Below are 21,274 nucleotides of genomic sequence, written 5' to 3'. Positions count from 1 at the left end.
GCCATGCAGTTCAAAGACATCCTGGATTTTCAAATATTTCTTAATCTCTGTGTTCTAGTTTTAGTACTATATCTACACCTCCAAGCAAACAGAAATTGCTTTCCATATAAATAATACATTTGGTTGATGCTTGTTTATTGTCTTCAGTCATCGGCACCTGCCCATACCAAACCATCACACATGCCTGTAACTGTAGGCAACAGTTTCCCATCCTGGTTCATCCTAAAGTCCCAGGAACAGGTTCACCACTGGTAAACGTAGACCTGATTTCCCAGCAACCAAATGGGGCTGTACTACCTGACAGCAATGTTTGATATTGACCTCAAATATAATGTTTCACAATTCCATCTCTCATATTTTACGTTAAGTTTTGAAAGGTTTGTGTGCGCTGTAAATACTTTGCAGGCTCTCTCATAGCCCTCTGCTTAAGACAGGAGTCCTGCCTTTAAAAGTATACAGGCTTGGAAATAACTGATTCCACAAATGTAGTATTAGAGCAATAATTTATATAAAACCTTTCATCCTGCCTGGCACATGGCGGTGTATATTCACTGCAGAGTTGACTCTCTGAACCCTCCAAGTGTGAGTCTCCTCTGAGAGGAGACCCAAACATACAGACTTTAAACAGAAGAGTCTTTGCATACTCAACACCACTATGCATTACTACATGCAGTCCACTTGTGGTGGAGGGCAGCAATCATCTCTGTCTTACCACATTACATATCAAGGGAAGGACAAGTATAGTTAAGGATATAAAGCTTCATTTTCTTCAAAAAAGTGCCACATGGAGCTTTCAGTACATTCCATCTGAAAGAAGACCACGCAGGAATCATCACGGTCTTCATTTTATCTAAGTAAAAAGTGAAGATCTGAAATGGACCTTCTCAGCTGTGAATCTTTGGTTCCAGAAAATCTTAAATAGAAAGTGGAGAGCACTATACCCTATGACCTTTCCAGACTCTAATAGGAAGGCAGGAGAGAAGCTACGAGGTACTTGTGTATGTACACAGGCCTTTGGAATCATTCAGAGAGTTGATAGCGAGGATACTAAAACCACTGGAAAACAGCTGTGTATAGCACTGCAATTCACGGCTCAGTACTGCATAGTGCTAAGCACCCTCTTAAAGGCTGAGAATTCTTCACTCCCAATGTCTTTTCCAGCACTTGAAGGCCTTCAAATCCTTCCAAGTTTGAAATATCTTGTCATCTCTCTTGGGATTGGCACCCTCCGTAAAATTCCACTTCTCAAAGCTTCCCTGCCTTACACGTTAACCAGAAATGATTATTCCAGAAGAATGCACCAAGGCACAGTTTAGTCAAAGTGAAGCAGCCCACTTCCTGATGACTCACAGGTGCTTTTTTGTATGTATCTTGGAAAGGGCAGAGGTCCTTTCAGAGTTACATGATTTAGCATTTGCAGTGCCTCAGTTAAGCAAAGAATATGACTTGGAAGTGTTTTCAGAGGAAGAGCTGGATGGCTCTGAAGATGATACTCTGTATTTTCCTGCAAAACAAAGCATAGTGATTAGACACATAGCATGGGACATGTTGGCACTGCAAAATAAGGACAGTTAGACCTGTCCTCATGACCCAGGTGGCTTTGACTTGGTCTGCAGCCCTGATACTAGCTGGATTACAGCAATACCAGCAATCACACCAGTCAATGTGTTTGGTGGCACAGCCAGGGTATATCAGCTTGAACTGATGATCATGCCATAGGGTGGTCATTTACACAATGGAAGGACTCAGTTGATTTCCTTAGATGCATGGGGACGCATCTAGAACACATGCTTTTGGGACGAATCCCAGCTCCCTCCCTCATGTGACCACGAGGCTCTAAACTAAGACCCAGGTGCACAGAGCCCAAGAGCAGAGTGTGGAAGAGAGTGCTAATAATGTGGGAGTTTCAGGTGGCAGCAGCATGGGCAGAAGCATCAACTCAGCAGTTGTGGGCAAGTGTCATTCTTCTGGGTGGTCTCACTCACTGCATCTGGCTGGTGTGCTGATGTAAACTTACTGTTGCACAGTCTGAGACCAACTTCTTGTTCCCTTATCTGACTAATAAACAGACTTTTAAAAAGCAGTTGCTTGCCCACATTAAACTCCTTTATATCCCACTTTGACTAAATGTCACCATCTCCTTTGAGCAGCAGTTGGATGCAAAGATTGCACATTTAGGAATTAATTAACTCATATTTTCAGCAATGCTTCTTGCAAAATAAAACCATAACTGAAATGGTGACATCCATAAAATGACTGTGAGAGAACTTTTGAAGAGATACAACTCCAAGGTGGTGAGGAGTATATGAACAGTAAATGAACTGACGAGCACTGTGTCATGACATTATTAAGCTCAAAACAAATCTCAGTTCACGGGTTTTAGAACTGGTGAAACATGCCACCATCCAATACTTGGTTTAGTGTTGACAATCACCTGCTAGCATTATGCTACAGTCATGAGCAATGATGCCAGTGATTCCAATGACTTTTTACAGTTCCTTTGTAGTTCATCTATAGATGAATGGATAGATATCAGGGTAGGCAGACCCGGAGAGTGAGAACGCAGGCAAAACTTTGTGTTTCAGTAGGAAAGATCTATTGTCACATACCTGTTTTCCCGCATAAGTTGTTAAAGGTTCTTGAAAATGGATAGCTCATAGCGAGCATTGGCGTCACCAGGATCAGGGAGGACGACTGTAAAAGAGAAAATAGCTTTTTGTCAAAAGCCTAGAATTTCCCTTGTAGCCACATTGAGGGGGGGAAAATGGTTACAATAAAATGTTTTTCAGTAGTACAAGCAGGCAATACCCAGAGGGACAAATTAGATGTTTGCGAGGCATCAAGTCCACCCATTTGCATGTTTATGATGCCAATGAAGGAGGTGATATAAACTTTGTAAGATACTACGGGACACAAACAGCCTACCTCTAACTGCTGGCCAGGGAACATGGCTTAGGCTCCCAAGTCTGCCATATCAGACAGTACAGAGTTCTGGTCCCTTATATGAGGGAGTATATCCATTAAGGCAGTGAGAAATCTAAGACTTGTATGCTTAGGGATGGTCGTTGAAGGCCAATAGCCTGAGATAATCAGACGCAAATTTAATTTAACACACTAGAGGGCATTAGAACACAACTCTACAGTTTAGATGGGGAGAAAGAAACTTTTTGATGGTGAAATGAAGTTTCCTTTACAGTTCTGGAACGGTTTGAGAGTTTAATGGGATTCCTCCAAAAGATGTGTTAAAAAAAGGCATGGAAAACACATCTTTTTCTGCTCAGTCTCTCTCTGTTCATTAGGTTATACCATGGTGGGGGAAATTAGGCAATTCTGTGCATTGTCACCTGTATCATAAGGTGGTAGAGGAAGAAGGTAAATGAATCATATCTAAACAGTTTGATGAAAGACTATGCTCTTGCTTTATTTATTCCTTATCAGCTGAACTGCAGAAATATGCCAGTTGCCACTGTCTGGGGCAGCTTCCACAGTGTCAACTAGAGTTGGAAGTGTCTGGCCCACGAGATTCTGTCTGAAAAGGAATTCAGAATTGGGGTCCAAAACTTAACAACTTGTTTTCTCTACTTTGCTGGATGTGTCAGTAGAGGAGGGAATGAAGAAACTGACATACTTAATGATAGTTGTATCACTTATTCCTGCCTTCCTTCCAGTTTCCAGGGAAAACAGAGTTTTTCCCACAGTCAGAATAGCACCACATTGAGCAGATGTCATTTTCAAGCCAGAAAGAATGAATTATGCTTTAAAATTACATTAAGAAATGTTCCCAGACCTCGATTCCCAGGAGTCATCCTCCTGCAGAAAACTCTGGAATACTTGGAGTACCAGTTAAAAAAAAAATCCAGGTAGACGAGTCTGGGGATCTTAAATGAAGAAACACGAGGCGGAAACTGCATCTTTCCTGTCTCATTCTGACACAAGATCTGAATGTGTCAGATGATTGGAGCACTTAAAACTTACAGTGCTGCTCTGCCTGGATCATCACAGGCTGCCTCCTGGCAGGCCTTCAGCACATTGCTGGAGGAGACACGCGCAGAGGTCACTACTGGGTCCAGTACTGGTTTAACATCTTCATTAATGATACACATGATGGGAAAAGTGCACCCTCACCAAGTCTACAGATGATACAAAACTGTGAGTGGCTGATCGATCAGATGAGTCTGCTGTCATTCAGAGTGACCTCAACTGGCTGGAGAAATGGGGTGACAGGAATCTTATGAAGTTCAGCAAAGGGAAATGTGAAGGCCTCCTGGCCCTGGGGAGGAACAATCCCCCCCACCAGGACATGCTTTTTTTCTGAGCTTTTTTGAGCCAGGGAAGAGCCAAGGCAGCACAGGGACCCACAGGGCTCTGTCAGCTTGAGCGAGGGCAGCTAACGTGAAGGGACGGGACCCACTGCGACGGCAGCTCCCCCACTCCCATAAGGGGCAGCCCAAGGGAAGTGCCGCACACAGAGCGGGCAAACAGGGCGGGCAAACAGGGCGTGGCGTGGCAGTTTGCGCGGCCCTTTGCACAGAAGGGCACTCAGGAAGGGTGCTGAGGGTGCTGCCAGTTCCAGAGGTGGGTTCACCTGGTAAGAGAAGATCAGACATGGTCTCCACCTGCTGGAAAGCCATGTCCTCAGCACCTGCCAGAGTAGACGCAGCAACAAAGACAGCGCTCCCTCGGAAACACACAGGCACCCAGGCCTCAGGCTGCAGGGAGTGCCGCAGCCTCGCCCAGCGCGCAAGTGGTAGCGGTAATAACGGCTGTGTGAGGTGTGAGCAAGTGGACGAGCTGCTGAGCCTGGTGGCAGAGCTCAGGGACGAAGCTGAGCAACTAAGGAGTATCAGGGAGAGTGAGAAAGAAATAGACTGGCGGTGCCAGGCCTTGAGCTCCTTGAAAGAGAGTCCAGGCCAGACACCAGAAATAAAAAAAGACCACAGGGATATCTTCTCCTTGCCCTGTAGGCCTGAAGGAATGGAAGGCAGTGGCCTGCCAGAAAATGGTGAATGGAGACAAGTCTGTGGTAGGGGCAGCAAGCGAGCCCCCTCCTTGCCCGCCTCCCCTCCCCTCGTACTGCTGTACAACGGGTATGAGGCCCAGTGCATGGCAGAACAGCCTAAGGACAATGAGGCTGACAGTCCTCATACATCACAGGAGCCGCCAGGACCGGGAAGGCCCACTCACCGCATTAAGACCACCTCTGCAAGGAAGAAAAGGAGGGCTATAGTCGTGGGTGACTCAGCTCTGAGGGGGACAGAGGGCCCGATATGTAGGGCAGACCCCACTCTCAGGGAAGTCTGCTGCCTGCCTGGGGCACGGGTCAGGGACATCACAAAGAGACTCCCCAGCCTGGTGCAGCCCTCGGACTACTACCCACTGCTCCTGTTCCATGTGGGGGGTGACAAATGTGCAGACTGGAGTGCAAGGATGATTAAAAGAGACATCAGGGCCTTGGGACAATTACTACGGGGATCTGGAGCAGAGGTTATTTTTTGTCCCTACTTCCTGTTGCAGGCAATGACACTGAAAGGAACAGACGAGCTCAGTCCGTTAATACGTGGCTCCGTGGCTGGTGTCAGCGCCACAATTTTGGGTTTTTCAACAACTGAATGGCCTATGCGGCACCAGGCCTGCTGGCAGCAGACGGGGGTTGGCTCACTCAAAGGGGGAGAAGGGGTTTTGCCCCCAAATTAGCAGGGCTCATTAACAGGGCTTTAAACTAGATTTGACGGGGGAAAGGGGAATTACCAGGTTTGCCTGCAACCAGCCAAGGGATGCTGTACCAAGGAAAGAGGAATGGGGTGCTGGTGAGGGCCTGCAGCCATTTGCTCCAAAACATGCTGGCTATGCTGCAGCATGCTCAAAGTCTTACGTAGACGAGCCAGGAGCTCCCGGACCAACAGGAGCCAATGGGGAGGCACCATTAATACACGGCAAAGGAATACCTCCTGGAGAGCAGTGCAAAGTAATTATAGCTGCTCCAGCCAAGTCAGCCTCAATGAAGACATGGCTGAAGTGCCTCTATGCAAATGCACAGAGCATGGGGAACAAACAGGAGGAGCTAGAGATGTGTGCTCACCTCCAAGGCTACGATCTCACTGGCATCACAGAAACTTGGTGGGATGACTCCTATGACTGGAGTGTTGGCATGGAAGGCTAGAGGCCTTTCAGGAGATATAGGAAAGGGAAACGAGGAGGCAGTGTTGCCTTATATGTTAACGAGCAGCTGGAATGCATGGACCTCAGCTTAAAGATGGATAAAGAGCCAACTGAGAGCCTATGGGTCAGGATTAAAGGGAAATTGGGAGCAGGAGACATTACAGTGGGAGTCTGCTACAGGCCACCCGACCAAGAAGACCGAGCGGATGAAGCCCTCTATAGACAGATAGGGGCAGCATCATGTTCACAGACCCTGATTCTCATGGGTGACTTCAACCACCCTGACATCTGTTGGAAGGGTAACACAGCCAGGCATAGGCAATCCAGGAGGTTCTTGGATTGCATTGAGGACAACTTCCTTCTCCAAGTGGTTGAGGAGCCAACGAGGAGAGGAGCTATGCTGGACCTTGATCTTACCAACAAGGAGGGGCTGGTAGACAGTGCCAAACTCTAGGGTAGCCTGGGCTGTAGTGACCATGAAACAGTCAAGTTCAAGATCCTCAAGGCAGTGAGGAAGGTGCGCAGCAGGCTGACCACCCTTGACTTTGGGAGAGCTGACTTTGGCCTCTTGAAGAATCTGCTTGGTATGGTGCCATGGGATGAAGCACTGGAGGGAAGACGGGTCCAAGAATGTTGGTTAATATTTAAGGACCACCTCCTCCAAACTCAGGAGCAACGCATCCCTACAAAGAGGAAGGCAGGCAGAAAAGCCAGGAGGCCTGCATGGATGAACAAGGAGCTCCTGGACATGACCAAAAGGAAAAAGGAGGCCTATAGGGAGTGGAAACAGGAGTGGGTAGCCTGGGAAGTATACAGAGGAATCGTTCAAGCACCCAGGGATCGTGTTAGACAAGCTAAAGCCCAGATAGAACTAAATCTGGCCAGGGACATCAAAATAAACAAAAAATCCTTCTTTAAGTATGTCAGCGAGAAAAGAAAGACTAGGGAAAATGTGGCGCCTCTCTGGAAGGAAACACAAGAACTGGTTACCCGGGACAAAGACAGAGCTGAGGTATGCAATGACGTTTTTGCCTCAGTCTTCACTGGCAAGGACCGCAGCTGCACTGCCCAGGACACAGAATGCGAAGGTGAGGATAGGGAAAATGGAGAACCGCACACTGTAAGTGAAGATCAAGTGTGAGACCACCTGAGGAACCTGAAGGTGCACAAGTCCATGGGACCTGATGAGATACATCCGCGGATCCTGGGGGAAATGGCAGATGAAGTCGCTAAGCCACTAGCCATCATATTTGAGAAGTTGTGGAAGTATGGTGAGGTTCCTGCCGACTGGAAAAGGGGAAACATAACCCCGATTTTCAAATAGGGAAATAAGGAAGACCCAGGGAACTACAGACCAGTCAGTCTCACCTCTGTGCCTGGCAAGATCATGCAGCAGATCCTCCTGGAAACTCTGCTGAGGCACATAGAAAACAAGGAGGTGATTGGTGACAGCCAGCACAGCTTCACCAAGGGCAGGTCATGCCTGACAAATTTGGTGGCCTTCTATGAAGGGGTTAGAGCAGCAGTGGATATTGAAAGATCAACTGATGTCATCTACTTGGACATGTGCAAAGTGTTTGACACAGTGCCACACAATATCCTGGTCTCTAAGTTGAAGAGACATGGATTCAACAAATGGACCACTCTGTGGATAAAGAACTGGCTGGACGGTCGCACTCAAAAATTGTGGTCAATGGCCTGATGTCCAAGTGGAGAGCAGTGACGAGTGGCGTTCCTCAGGGGTCAGTACTGGGACCTGTACTCTTCAACATCTTTGTCAGAGACATGGACAGTGGGGTCGAGTGCGCCATCAGCAAGTTTGCCGATGATACCAAACTGTTTGGCAAGGTAAACACGCTGGAGGGGAGGGTTGCCATCCAGAGGGACCTGGACAGGATGCAGAGGTGGGCCCAAGCCAACCTCATGCAGTTCAACAAGGTCAAGTGCAAGGTCCTACATCTGGGTCGGGGCAATCCCAAGCACAAATACAGGGTGGGCGGGGAATGTCTGGAGAGCAGCCCTGAGGAGAAGGACCTGGGGGTGCTGATTGACGAGAAGCTCAACATGAGCCAGCAGTGTGCGATTGCAGCCCAGAAGGCCAATCGTATCCTGGGCTGCATCAGAAGAAGTGTGGCCAGCAGGGCGAGGGAGGTGATTCTGCCCCTCTACTCCACTCTCGTGAGACCCCACCTGGAGTACTGCATCCATCTTTGGAGTCCACAACAGAAGAAGGACATGGACCTGCTGGAGTGTGTTCAGAGGAGAGCCATAAGGATGATCTGAGGGCTGGAGCACCTCTCATGAGGATAGGCTGAATGAGTTGGGGCTGTTCAGCCTGGAGAAGAGAAGGCTCCGAGGAGATCTTATTGCAGCCTCCCAGTCCCTAAAGGGGGCCTACAGGAGAGCTGGGGAAGGACTTTTTACTCGGGCATGTAGTGATAGGCCGAGGGGGAATCATAGAATCATAGAATGTTTTATGCTGGAAGGACCTTGAAGATCATTGAGTTCCAGCCCCCCTGCCATAGGCAGGGACACCTTCCACTAGACCAGGTTGCCCAAGGCCACATCCAGCTTGGCCTTGAACACCTCCAGGGATGGGGCTCAAGAACCTCTCTGGGCAACCTGTGCCAGTGCCTTACCACCCTCAAAGTGAAAAACTTCTTCCTAATGTTTAATCTGAATTAATCTGCCCTCTTCCAGTTTAAAGCCATTCCCCCTCATCCTATTGCTTGGATGAAAGGCCTATGGTGCCTTGAGGTGTGTGGAGGTGAAGGATGCATGGAGAAAGGAACCTGGAGCTGCTAGAGATTAGAAGGTGTGAAGGGAGTGGCTGGCACAAGATAATTTAGGTCCATGGCTGCCCAGTAGCTTACAGCATTTGAGCCCTGTTTTACCCTTTTCAAACAGCCACTGAGTATTTTTCACTTGAGTCTTGATCTCTGGAGCACAAATTAAAATGGAAGAAATTCCATTTAACCATAAGAAAACCTCTGGGTTTTTTTATGGTGAGGGCAGCAAAACACCACAGCTTTTTGTCCAGAGTCCAAAGTGGATTCTTCAGCTTTAGAGACACTGAAAACTTGATGGGACAACATCCTAAGCAACCTGCTCTAGTTTACCTTACTTTGAGCCATAAGTTTGGAATAGATGATCTCTGGAGGTTCTTTCCAACCTCAGCTGTTCCATGATTCCGTGACATCTCTGTTCCACAGGAACACTGCCTGTGTTTCTCTCTTAATTGTATTTCTCAGTAGTCATTTTCCTGAGGCACTGTGCAAACTTTATTTTTTCTTTTAAAGGTGGTAGTGGAACTGGTTTCCCCTTCAGTGTGAATGCCTATCCTGAGCAGAGGCATTTCCAGATGCCCATTCAAGCTGTGCTTCCATGCAAAGATGAGTGCAAGTGTCATTGGAACAGAGAAAGTCTCTGCAGAAGGAAAAGAAGCTTTCCAGGATCTTCCTTAAGGATCCAGTCCCTGTTTGCAACATTTTTTTTTTTTTTTTAGGCACTGAATATTTTGGGTTAAATGCAGGAATTGCTGGGTATGGGACTCAAGGCTCTTCTCTTCTAGGTGTGTGTCCAGGCCACTTGGTTCCAGAACAACATTCATTTATATTCTATCTTTTGCTCATTGAAATCTGAGTCTTTGCTGCACAGAGACACATTTTGATGAAAGATTCATACTTCCTCCCATTCTCTGTTCCCAGCTTAAAGAGCAGGCTAACCTGTCCGCTTGTCTCAGGAGTTCAAGTTGCAATATCTCCATCCTTTCCAGCTCATAGCTGATGGGCATCTTCCCCAAGAAGTTCCCTTTGCATTTCTCTTAGATTGTGAATAACTAATGGTGCCACTGAAATTTTTTTTTCTAGCTTAAATTTACAGTTATATTTTGTAGTTTGTTTCTTGTGGAATTTGGAGCAAATATCTGCCAACCTCCTCCTCATTTTTTAACAATTATAGGTGAAATAATAAACTTTGAAAAAGGGGGTATATTCATATTTATGTTGTTCATGTCTTCTCCTTCTCTGACTAGTTCTAATAAATAATTCAGAAGTGCATTTGACTTAAGACACTTGGAAAATGTTAGACTATTCAGCAGTAACTCTGAAATACATTCTTAGGTCAAGGTTCTAACCTTTGTTTGCTGTGAACTCCATTTGGACATTGAATTCCTCTTCATCAGGGCTTCTTGTATCTATTTGTTAAAAAAAAAAAATATCCGTAAATACAGCAATTACATTCAAATTCCAACAGTATTTTCACATAATATAAGAAATAGTTTGAATTCTTACCTTCTTGTCCCAGAGGGTCCCAAACACCAAAATGAATAATCCCTAGAAGACAATTACATGCAGTTGGATGACACCAACCTTTTAATTGCAGTACCTCATCGTTATCTCAAACATTGTCTGTGTTGACTATTTAAACTCTGAACTCTCTGATAGAGGCCATTTTTCTAACTGTGTCTTTCCTAATGGACTGCTGATGTGGTAGGTGTTCTCCAGGCCTGGTCTGCTTAAACTGTGTGCATATCTGGTCTGCAAAAGTGACACAGATGGTTTGCTAGCACTAAATGTATTTGGAAGAAGGGACCTTTATGTATGGAAGACATGCCCTGCTTATGCTCCCCAGATAAACTAGCAGGCTCACAATATAAAAGGCAAGACAGTTTGGTCTAAAGCATGCAATTTTGAGGCCATTCTTAAGAGACAGAGTATACATAACTATTGTGTCCTTAAGAAACCCCGTTGTATTGGGATCCTACTGGCCACCTAGATATGTTGTTGTAAAAACCATACTAACTGGAAGCTCTCAATCATGTGTATTTTGCTTAGTTCTCCTCTTCATTATTAGAACTACTTAGCTGGTCTTGGTGACTTTCATGTTGTTTATATTCTCCCATGACTTGAACCCACAAGAGCATAATATGATGCCTCCAGATGCACTGTAAATGAGACCAGACATGCTGAAGCTTGCTGGCCTGAACATAATAGGGCTATTTTCCTGATCTTCAGGAATGAAGTCCTTCCCAAAGCTACTGGCAAAGTTGGACGTTATCTTTACGTCAGCTTTATGTATAATGCAGCTCTGTTAAGGCAGCTGAGAATGTGAAATACAGCTGAATTCCTAGAACTGGTTTCCCAAGTGCCCTTTGAGAATAAGGATGTGTAAAGCCACCCTGAGCTTTCCCAAGCTGTTTTTATTCCCCCTCCAAGCAGAGCGCTGCCAGAATGTCACTGTTGATATGGTCACAGAGGAAATAAAACCATACATATGTGTAACTCACCTGCAAAGCATTGAGCAGAGCAAAGAGGACGTGGAAAGCTCGATGGCTGTTTTTGATGATGGTGACAAAGCCAAATGCCCAAGTGAGGCCTAGCAGTGATGTCAAGATGGCCACACTTTTGCCAATTTGAAACAAAGAGTTCCTCTCCTGCCTGTTTGATCTATCCCCAATATTTGGCCTCAGTATCTTTATTATAACAACTGCAGTGATGAACAAATTCATGACCACAATGATCAGTGCAGGTATGATGAAAGCCAAGAGAGCTTTGCTGTCCTCCCACTTGAGCCAGCAGACATCACTTCTGGTGTAATTGTTCTTTGGCAGTGTGACAGCAATGGTGATGACTGCAATGACAAAGGGGCACCCATATCCCAGAGAGAATGCCACCACTTTCTGAGTGGTCTTGCTTGTGTTATGCAAGATGAAGACCAGTCTGTAGAAAAGAATGAGGCCCAGGCTGAGCATCCAGAAAAAGACACAAAGGTAGAATAAATGGATGAAGAACGTGGCCGTGAGACAGACTTCTCTGCTCATCTGTTGGTTTTGGTCTCTGACGGAGGCAGTGACAATGAACAAAGTGTCAGCAATCAGGAGTGATGTAGCTATGTTGAGTATACAGACATGGCGCATATAGGAGGTTGTGTTGTTTGTCACGTATTTCCAGACTAAGGATTCAACTATAATGCAGGTCACCAAACTCAAGATTGAGATGGCCAGGCAAATGTAGGTAATATAATCTTCAGAGATTACCTGGGAGTGTATATCAGGTGACATCAGAATGGAGAATGATGTCAAGTGATTGCAGGAGCAATTGACATAATCTTCTTCCTCTGTGAATGTACAACCCTGAGTATCCCAGCCGCCCCCCGATTCGTTGAGTTTGAAGTTCCAAAAGACACACTGGGGTTTCTTTAGAGATAAGTTTTGCTTTGCAAAGGTCATGTTAATATCAAACTTCTGGCTTCTGTTGCTTCTTACAGTTGTTGTTAACAGTAAGCCGTTCACATACTGGGTCCCATGCTTGGGCAAAATATGTCCAAGTCTTGAGTACATCACACTGACAATGGTTAAATTCTGGGTTCCAGTTGAATTTTCAGTTGAAACAATGAACACATTAACTGTGAGGTTTTCTGCACTGCGGAAGATCTTATTATAATTTGTGCTGCTACTTTCTGTGACCATACCTTGTAGCTGAAGCGTTTTTGCTTTGACAGAAGGAATGATATTATTAACTGGTTGGAGGTTCAGGGTAAAATTTTCTACCGAATTCAGCAATGAAGAACTTTTGGGTCCATTGCTTTTATTCAGGTCTTCCCAAGTCTCAGTTCTGGACTCAGCAGCAATGTCTACTATGGAAAGGAAATCCTGGAACAACAACAGAATAATGCTGTTACTGAAATCCGATACAAATAATTGTTGTTTCTGATGGAAATTTCTATGTCGTCCTAGAATTACTGTTTATAAAAGCCCAGGATGTTCTTATTTTGCTCAATCCATGTGAAACCTTCAGTCGTTAACCCTCTGCTTGCTCTATTTTCAAGTTAAGGTTTCCAAAAGTGGAGTTGCACAGCTTTTGTTTTAACATATTACTTGGTATTTTTTGTTCTCCAGCCTTCTTTCCCTTCTTTCTCAGCCTTTGTGTTATCTTTGATTTCTTGCTCTCTCTCATGTAGTGTTCTCCAGCTATAAAACATCAAGTCTCATTGTAATTTTTGCTCAGAAAAGCAGTGTTTTTTCTCTGTACCTCACAATCAGTTTACAACTATTTCTAAGATATGTTTTGCCATTCACTTGTTTTAACATCTAATTGATTTTCCTTGCTCAATCCCTATCCTTATTTCAAATCTTTTTTCTATTTCTGCTCTTACACATTGAATCACAGAATCACAGAATAGTTTCAAACTTTAAAAATCATCCAGTCCAACCCCTCTGCCATGGGGTTGGACTGGAACACTTCCAATGATGGAGCATCCACAACTTCTCTGGGCAACCTGTGCCAGTCTCTCACTACCCTCACAGTAAAGAATTTCTTCTTTACGTCCAATCTAAATCTACCCTCTTTCAGTTTAAAACTGTTGCGCCTTGTCCTGTCACTACATGCTCTGGTAAAAAAGTCTTTCTCTTGTCTTTCTTATAAGCCTCCTTTAAGTACTGAAAGGCCGCAATAAAGTTCCCTCAGAGCCTTGTCTTCTCCAGACTGAACAGCCCCAACTCTCTTAGCCTGTGCTCATAGGAGAGGTGCTCCAGCCCTCTGATCATCTTTGTGGCCCTCCTCTGGACCTGCTCCAACAGGTCTGTGTCGTTCTTGTGCTGAGGACTCCAGAGCTGGACTCAGTACTCCAGGTGGGGTCTTACAAAAGCAGAGTGCATGGGAGAATCACCTCCCTTGACCTGCTGGCCATGCTTTTTGTTATGCAGCCCAGGATACAGTTGGCTTTCCAGGCTGCGAGTGCACATTGTGGCCAGGTGTATAATTTTTCATCCATCATTCCTTGTCCTTTACTCTAACTTAGAACGTTAGAGACATTTATGCGTCCCTAAAAGATTTCTAGTTGCTAAGCATACAGCAGTCTCTTTTTCATGCATAGGCTCCCTGTCTTCATCATTTTGACTTTTCATAAACTCTTTTGTATCTTTGCTGTTATTTCATCTTTGCTGTCATTTAATCTCATTCCCTTAATACTTTCATAGAATCATAGCATGGGTCCTGCTAATACTTTCCTGCTCCTGACCCTAACTAACTGTGGATTTTCTTCAGGGAGAATGTCATTCTCTATGACAAATGGGGCCAAAGGGTATAATAGGTATAGATAAGACTTAAAATAAAACCTTACTTCAATAACGAGCGCTTCTGCATCTGCTGGGATAGAGGAGACCATCTCCAGGATTTTAACCATTGCGCCTAGGTTTGCAGCAGAACTGTTTATTGTGTCTTGCTCCATTCTTGACTTTTCCTTAAGATCTGCAAGGTATCCAGGTAGTTTTTCTCTTCTGTCAGGACTGAGGACCAAGGACTGGAGCAGAAGATAACAATACGTCATATGTGTGCAATTTGCCTGGAGCTTGATCCTCCTTCATATTGACTACCCCCATAGTAGTAAAATAAACAGAGCCAGGGTCATTCAAGACATGCTGGTAGTGTTCAACTCTCTGGCCCTCCAGAACAGGGTATCCTAACCGCCTGTTGAGAATGGTATCTCATCTGTGCTAACTTGTAGACTGCCCCTGGAAATTTTTGGGGGAGAAAATAGTTGACCTGGGCCCAAACTATATGAGGGAGCAATCTAGCGAGTTAAGAAAATACGTAATTAAGTAGCTATACCTCTGCCTGGGACCCTGCTGTGCCTAATTTACTAAAATAAATATAGCAAGTATTTGATGAAAGAAAGATAATTGTTCTCATCTAACTTCACTGAGAGAAGGGTGACTCTGGATGGTTTGTAGAAATGAAGAGCGCTACGATAGGATACCTAGGCTGAAAACTGAGGCCCAGCACCTGTCTGTGAAGTGTAGCGACTGAGGGGGGGGCGTGCTAAACAGGGCCTGGGTCTGAGCTTGGGCAGTGACCCAGGGCTGTCCCTACTGCATTGTTGTTGGTGTACTCTGTAGCATGGTTTGGGCTTATGCCTCCTAGCGTACACTAAGGCAATGCCTGAGCATGGTTCAGGGAACACCCCAGGACAGCCACTGCTCCCACTGGATGCTATGAATAAGGTCACCTTGTCTGGGGGAGAGCGAGCGTTCAGGTGTAGGGATGTTAGCCATGTGGTGCCACGTGGCCTCTGGGCCACGGAAAGGGACCTAGCCTCTTTTACTGACTTGTGTAGATATAGCCAATCATTCTTTATATCTTCTAAAGACAGTTTTAATTAAATAATTAATTTTTGAATGCTTCATATATTTTAGATTACATTAAACAAAAAAACACCCGACAAAAATTGTCACTGTCTCCTACCACCCCCACCCTGAACCTCCAGAAAAGTCATAAATGTTACCTCGGCACGATCCAGCAGGTTGTTTATTGCTACAGACAGGCAGTTATTGCTTTTAATCCTCCATGAATTGTTGGAGCACTTGTAAATTTTATTGCCTTGGACACAATCATCTGTGTTATTTGAGTCACAGCATGGCTTTATTAATGTGCTCCCTTCTATTCCAATGCCTTTGCTGTCTCTACAGGAAACTTTTGAATCTGTATTGAGAAAAAGATAAGAAAACTAAGAAGCAGGGAGATGAATAATTTACCCCATCAAACCTGTGACCTCCCAAAGTTCAGAGGTCTTTAAATTAGTCAGGATTTCAACTCGCTCTCTTCATTAATTGTGACCTTTCAGGCTGTATATGTCTTGCATTCCCAATTTTTTGGAACCATGTGTATGGGAGCACCCAGCCAAATCAGTTTCCGAGCACAATAGGTGAGATGCAGGGAGTTGTCATCCGACTCAGCTTCATCTCCGCCTTGCCTTGTCTATGCAGAGATAACTTGGGGGGAGCTGCAAAACAGCTCAGGCAGCGGTTATCTCAAGATTGCATATGAGAACAGAAACCAAATGGCCCTTGACAAACAAAATGCCCTGAGTCCCATCCCACCACTATTCCCGTGACTTTGAGCACTAGACATCACAAATTGGCAACAGAGACTTAGCTATCACACCACCAGAGGTAAATATCCCAGATAGTGTAAGCCACTCAGGCATAATCCTGCACCCTAAATATAAACCGCAGGGTTTGGGGAGGAAAATGGGGAATCCTCCGACGATACAGCTGGCCTGTAGGAGATCCGCCCCCCCCCCCCCCCATCCAGGACTCTGTACAGGGTAACTTCCCAGGGATTGAGCGACCTTACCTGAGAGAGGGTAAGTGACTAAGAAACATACGTACGGTATATAGCATGCTATTAAGTTTGTGAATGGTGCACTCGTTTAAGATATTAATATCTAGCATGTTTGTGGTTTGTGTTGTTACTTGGGATCATTTGTAGCTTGCAATAGTGTATCCCACTAATTTCTTTTAAACCGCAATAGTATAATCGTCATTGTACACCTAGAACTTGCAATAGTGACGTATTGGACCTGTGAGTGAAGTCCAAATAAATTATTAATTGAACCTCACAGTGAAGTCCTTTTTCCCATTTCGTCACACCATGAAATTAAAAAGGAAACGGAATAAAGCCCCTTGTTTTTGAGTGCTGAATCAAATCAACAAACCAATACCCAAAGTTTTAGGATTTGTCTGTTAGATTACAGGGTTAGATAGGGGTGGAGCGGGATTATATTGACCACTATGTGAACAGTAATTCACACAAAGTTTATTCTGCTAAGGGAAACAGTGCTGCTGGAGCACTAATAGGAAATCCAATAAAACCTTGATAGTGAGGCCTCAGCACCTTTTTGATGAACAGTAGGTCTTGCTAATTGGCTTTAATCGGGTTAGTCATATCAGTAAGTACCTGCTAATTAAAGGAAATGAAGTGTCTGCATATTTATTGCCTAAGAGGGTGAAATCTGGCCAGATACAGTGATTCAACACTGGATATCATCTCCAAACACGTCGAGGAACAGGAAGTTATTGGAAGTGGTCAACATGGATTTACCAAGGGTAAATCATGCTTGACCACTCTGATAGCTTTCTATGATGTTATAACTGGTTGGCTGGATGAGAGGAGAGTTGTAGATGTCATCTACCTTGACATTAGCAAGGCTTTTGACACTGTCTCCCATGACATCCTCATTAGGAAGCTGAGGAAGTATGGGCTAGATGAGGTGACAGCGAGGTGGATTGAGAGTTGGTTGCGGGACAGAACTCAGAGGGTTGTGATCAGCAGCACAGAGTCTAGTTGGAGGCCTGTAACCAGTGGTGTCCCCCAGGGGTCAATACTTGGTCCAATTTTGTTTAATATATTCATTAATGACCTGGATGAGAGGACAGAGTGTATCCTCAGCAAGTTTGCTGATGATACCAAACTGGGTACCCCAGAGGGCCGTGCTGCCATCCAGCGTGACCTGGACAGGCTGGAGAGCTGGGCAGAGAACAACCTAATGAGGTTCAACAAAAGCAGGTGCAAGGTCCTGCACCTGGGGAGGAAGAATGCAAAGCACCAGTATAGGTTAGGGGCGGACCTGCTGGAAAGTAGCTCTGAGGAGAAGGATCTGGGGGTCCTAGCAGACAGTAAATTATCCATAAGCCAGCAACGTGCCCTTGTTCCCAAAAAGGCCAATGGAGTCTTGGGCTGCATAGGGAAGAGTGTGGCCAGTAGGTCGAGGGAGGTCATTCTCCCCCTCTACTCTGCACTGGGGAGGCCACAACTGGAATACTGTGTCCAGTTTTGGGCTCCCCACTTCAAGAGGGACAGGGAACTGCTGGAGCGAGTCCAGCGAAGGGCAGCTAAGATGATTAAGGGATTGGAGCATCTCCCTTATGAGGAAAGGCTGAGAGAGCTGGGACTCTTTAGCCTGGAGAAGAGAAGGCTGAGGGGAGACCTTATTATGGCGTACAAGTATCTAAAGGGTGGGCTGAAGGAGGATGGAGCCAGGCTCTTTTCAATGGTTCCCAGTGACAGGACGAGGGGCAATGGGCACAAGTTAGAACATAGGAAGTTCCGTTCAAATACACGGAAACACTTCTTTACGGTTCGGGTGACAGAGCACTGGCACAGGCTGCCCAGGGAGGTTGTGGAGTCCCCTTCTCTGGAGATTTTCAAGACCCGCCTGGATGCAGTCCTGAGGAATGTGCTCTGGGCAATCCTGCTTTGGCAGGGGAGTGGGACTAGATGATCTTTAGAGGTCCCTTCCAACTCTGAAACTCCGTGATTCCGTGATTCCATGAACAGTAGGCACCACTACTGTGGGAAAAAGAAAATTTCTGCATTGTGGGGATGTCTGACATTTCTTTCTTTCCAATTTAGAATAGGAAGCTGAAATATCCAAACTCTGGTCAGAACTAAACATCAAAATTGGCTTTAGCAATGTTGAATTCTGATCACCCAGCGTCTCCTGCAGAGCTGACTGGACCCTGGGTCTGCCCAGGTCTCTGCAACACCTCGTGGAGGTTGCCATTCTCATGTTTAAAGTGGATATGCTCTCCCACAGGCTGACATCCTGAGATAGGTGACTTCCTCCTGAGCCACCCCAGTCTTTTGTCCTTGCTAAATTGTTGGTACAAGCTGGAAGATGCGTGACCACAAGTCAACACAGGAGGCAAAGCTGGTTGTTGCAGGCTGCACCAGAAGGAAGCAGGGACAGAATATGACTGAACTAGAACTGCTTGGGAACACACTGAGGCCTCTGTCAAATACATATTTTTTTTTTAAATTGCAGCAAAAATGATATTTTCTTCTACATTTCAAAATTTCCTGTCAGAAAAGGAGACAAAAATTCTCGGCTAACAAAAACTGCTCCTGTTAGGTGCCACCGGTGATAAATTTGTGGCATTTGATTTCAGGAAGATACTGGGATTTCCTATTTAACAGCTTTAAATAGTAAGTTTTTTCTTACCAGGTATCAGTTTCAGTGTTATATTTTCACTCATGACTTCCTGTCCAAGGCAGCTAATAAACTTGCAATACGACGTGACCTTTTTCTCTTTATTGCATTCTGTTTCTGTGTAATTGTACGTGTAGCACAACAAATTTCCTTTTTGCCTTTTCCCTGTATGGAAGGATTAAGATAGGTTAACACAGATTTGGGGTCAATCAGCTGGCAGACGGCAAGAAGCTTCTGCAAAACTTTCTTTTCTGTGGAAAGAAGAAAAAAAAACTTGCTTTGTGGAAAAACTTCCATTCTGTATGCTGTTCTCTGTCTCTTACTACCCACTTAATGAATCTTCTGGCTGCTGCTGCATGAGCAGTACATTTTCAATTACTGGTATGTGAGCAAATCCTGCCCAAACCCTCTTTTATTGTTCAGGAACCAAAATTTGCTTTAGAAACCATTTTGGAGAATACTTTTCCTGCTTCTGCTTCTACCACAGGTGTTTCATTTAGGCTAGGATACTTTTTTGCTGTTCTTATATGGTTCTTTTGAACTGAGGATCTGTACCACGCTCCCATTGCTTTTCAGCCTAAGGGTTCCTGACTGCAACCTCCTCCAGGAAGATCTTGGGATTTGTCTTAGCAACCGAAGGACCCCTCAGTCTCTACCTGCTTTACACTTCAGCCTGTTTTTGCACTCCTGGATGTTTTGTGAGTTAGTTTAGGTGGCCCTTCTTTGATTTTTTTTTTTTTTTTCAAATTAACTGTTTTGTAACCCACTTGAAAACATTTAGTATACAAAGACATGCCAGGGAAGCTGCAGAGCTGCCCTAAATTTGAAGACATAGAAGGTTGGGCTTTTGTGCTGTTAAAGCTATGTTACCTGTATCCTTGAAGAAACTAGTTCTTCGAGTTGCATTCTTAATGTGTTATTCTACATTTTTCATTAATTGGCGCATCATCTTCTTAAGTAATATTTCCTCGATACTAAGTTCAAAAAAGGGTCAGAGTGGAAGATAAAAGCAAATAAATGGAGTTCAGCAATTTCTAATCTGAACAGTGATGAGGGTGCTCACTTCTCACTGCCTGGCAAGGCAAACCAAACATTGAATTTACCTATTATGTGTTTATCACTACAGTTGCTCTTCTATTAATCTCAGCCATGCTGTTCAGGCATGGAAACCTGGACATTTTTCACACTCTCAGGAGTACTTGCAGGTTGTCATCAGTAAATATGAATTGGTTACATAGACCTAACTGAAAAAAAAAAACAAACGCCAAACAGCCAGGGACTGGGTTGTGACACATAGTGCAACTATGCAAGTTTATTTTTCCTTACCAGCAGGAAATTCTTTTTCTTGAACCACGAATCGGACAGTGTAGTTTTCCATGGTGGTAGCGTTTATGCAGCAGTGAAGGGCTTGTGGCTCTCGGCATACTATAGATGTTTCAATGGGGTCTATCATGATTTTATGCCTTGGAGGCAAGGAAACAATCTTAATTGTCACATTGGCAGAACTCTCCAAGTGCTTCTGGGAGAATGTGCAGATGTAATTGCCTGAAAGAAGTGACACAAAAGCTATGTCTCAGTCAACAGAAGTGCCCCTTTGCTTTTCATGGTCACGAGCTCTAATACTGACCAAGTACAGTGTTTTTGACACCATCATGTCTTCCTGTCCTCCAGCAGTTATAATTTTAACTATTTTATTTATTTATTTACTGTGGCCAGGCTTCAGAGTGATTTGCAGGGCTAGGGATGTTGTAGTGATCTGGTACAGAGATTTCATTGCCTTTATATCATCCCCCTGTACTCGGCACTGGTGAGGCCCCACCTTGAGTACTGTGTTCAGTTTTGGGCCCCTCACTACAAGAAGGACATTGAGGTGCTGGAGCGTGTCCAGGGAAGGGCTATGAAGCTGGTGAGGGGTCTGGGGCACAAGTCTTATGAGGAGCGGCTGAGGGAACTGGGGTTGTTCAGCCTGGAGAAGAGGAGGCTGAGGGGAGACCTTATCACTCTCTACAAGTACCTGAAAGGAGAGTGTAGAGAGGTGGAGGCTGACCTCTTCTCCCTGGTGACAAGTGATAGGATGAGAGGAAATGGGTTCAAGTTATGCCATGGGAGGTTTAGATTGGATATTAGGAAACATTTTTTCACTGAAAGGGTTATTAAACATTGGAATAGGCTGCCCAGGGAGGTGGTGGATTTGCCATCCGTGGAGGTATTTAAAAAAAGGATAGATGTGGTACTTGGGGACATGGTTTAGAAGTGGTTTTGTCAGGTTAGGTTAATGGTTGGACTTGATGATCTTAAAGGTCTCTTCCAACCTCAATAATTCTATGATTGCCAATACAAACCAGGT

At 44.9% G+C, this 21,274-nt stretch overlaps 1 protein-coding gene across 1 annotated transcript in view; it reads right to left on the bottom strand.

Annotated features, from left to right (window-relative positions):
* Positions 1–118: 118 nt before the first annotated feature.
* ADGRF5 (adhesion G protein-coupled receptor F5) overlaps positions 119–21,274 on the bottom strand; it is a 56,397-nt gene continuing 35,241 nt past the window's right edge. The window contains exons 13-21 of the mRNA XM_082480761.1: positions 20,254–20,472; positions 18,940–19,092; positions 15,442–15,638; positions 14,281–14,460; positions 11,447–12,811; positions 10,452–10,493; positions 10,295–10,354; positions 2,610–2,694; positions 119–1,504 (exon numbers count right to left, since the gene is read on the bottom strand). Coding sequence (XP_082336887.1) covers positions 1,425–1,504; positions 2,610–2,694; positions 10,295–10,354; positions 10,452–10,493; positions 11,447–12,811; positions 14,281–14,460; positions 15,442–15,638; positions 18,940–19,092; positions 20,254–20,472 — 2,381 coding nt within the window. The 3' untranslated portion in view covers positions 119–1,424. The remainder of the gene's footprint in view (positions 1,505–2,609; positions 2,695–10,294; positions 10,355–10,451; positions 10,494–11,446; positions 12,812–14,280; positions 14,461–15,441; positions 15,639–18,939; positions 19,093–20,253; positions 20,473–21,274) is intronic.

The sequence above is a fragment of the Vanellus vanellus genome, assembly GCF_965231255.1.
Source record: "Vanellus vanellus genome assembly, chromosome: 3".
Lineage (NCBI taxonomy): Eukaryota > Metazoa > Chordata > Aves > Charadriiformes > Charadriidae > Vanellus > Vanellus vanellus.
This window is presented reverse-complemented; position numbering and strand designations above follow the sequence as displayed.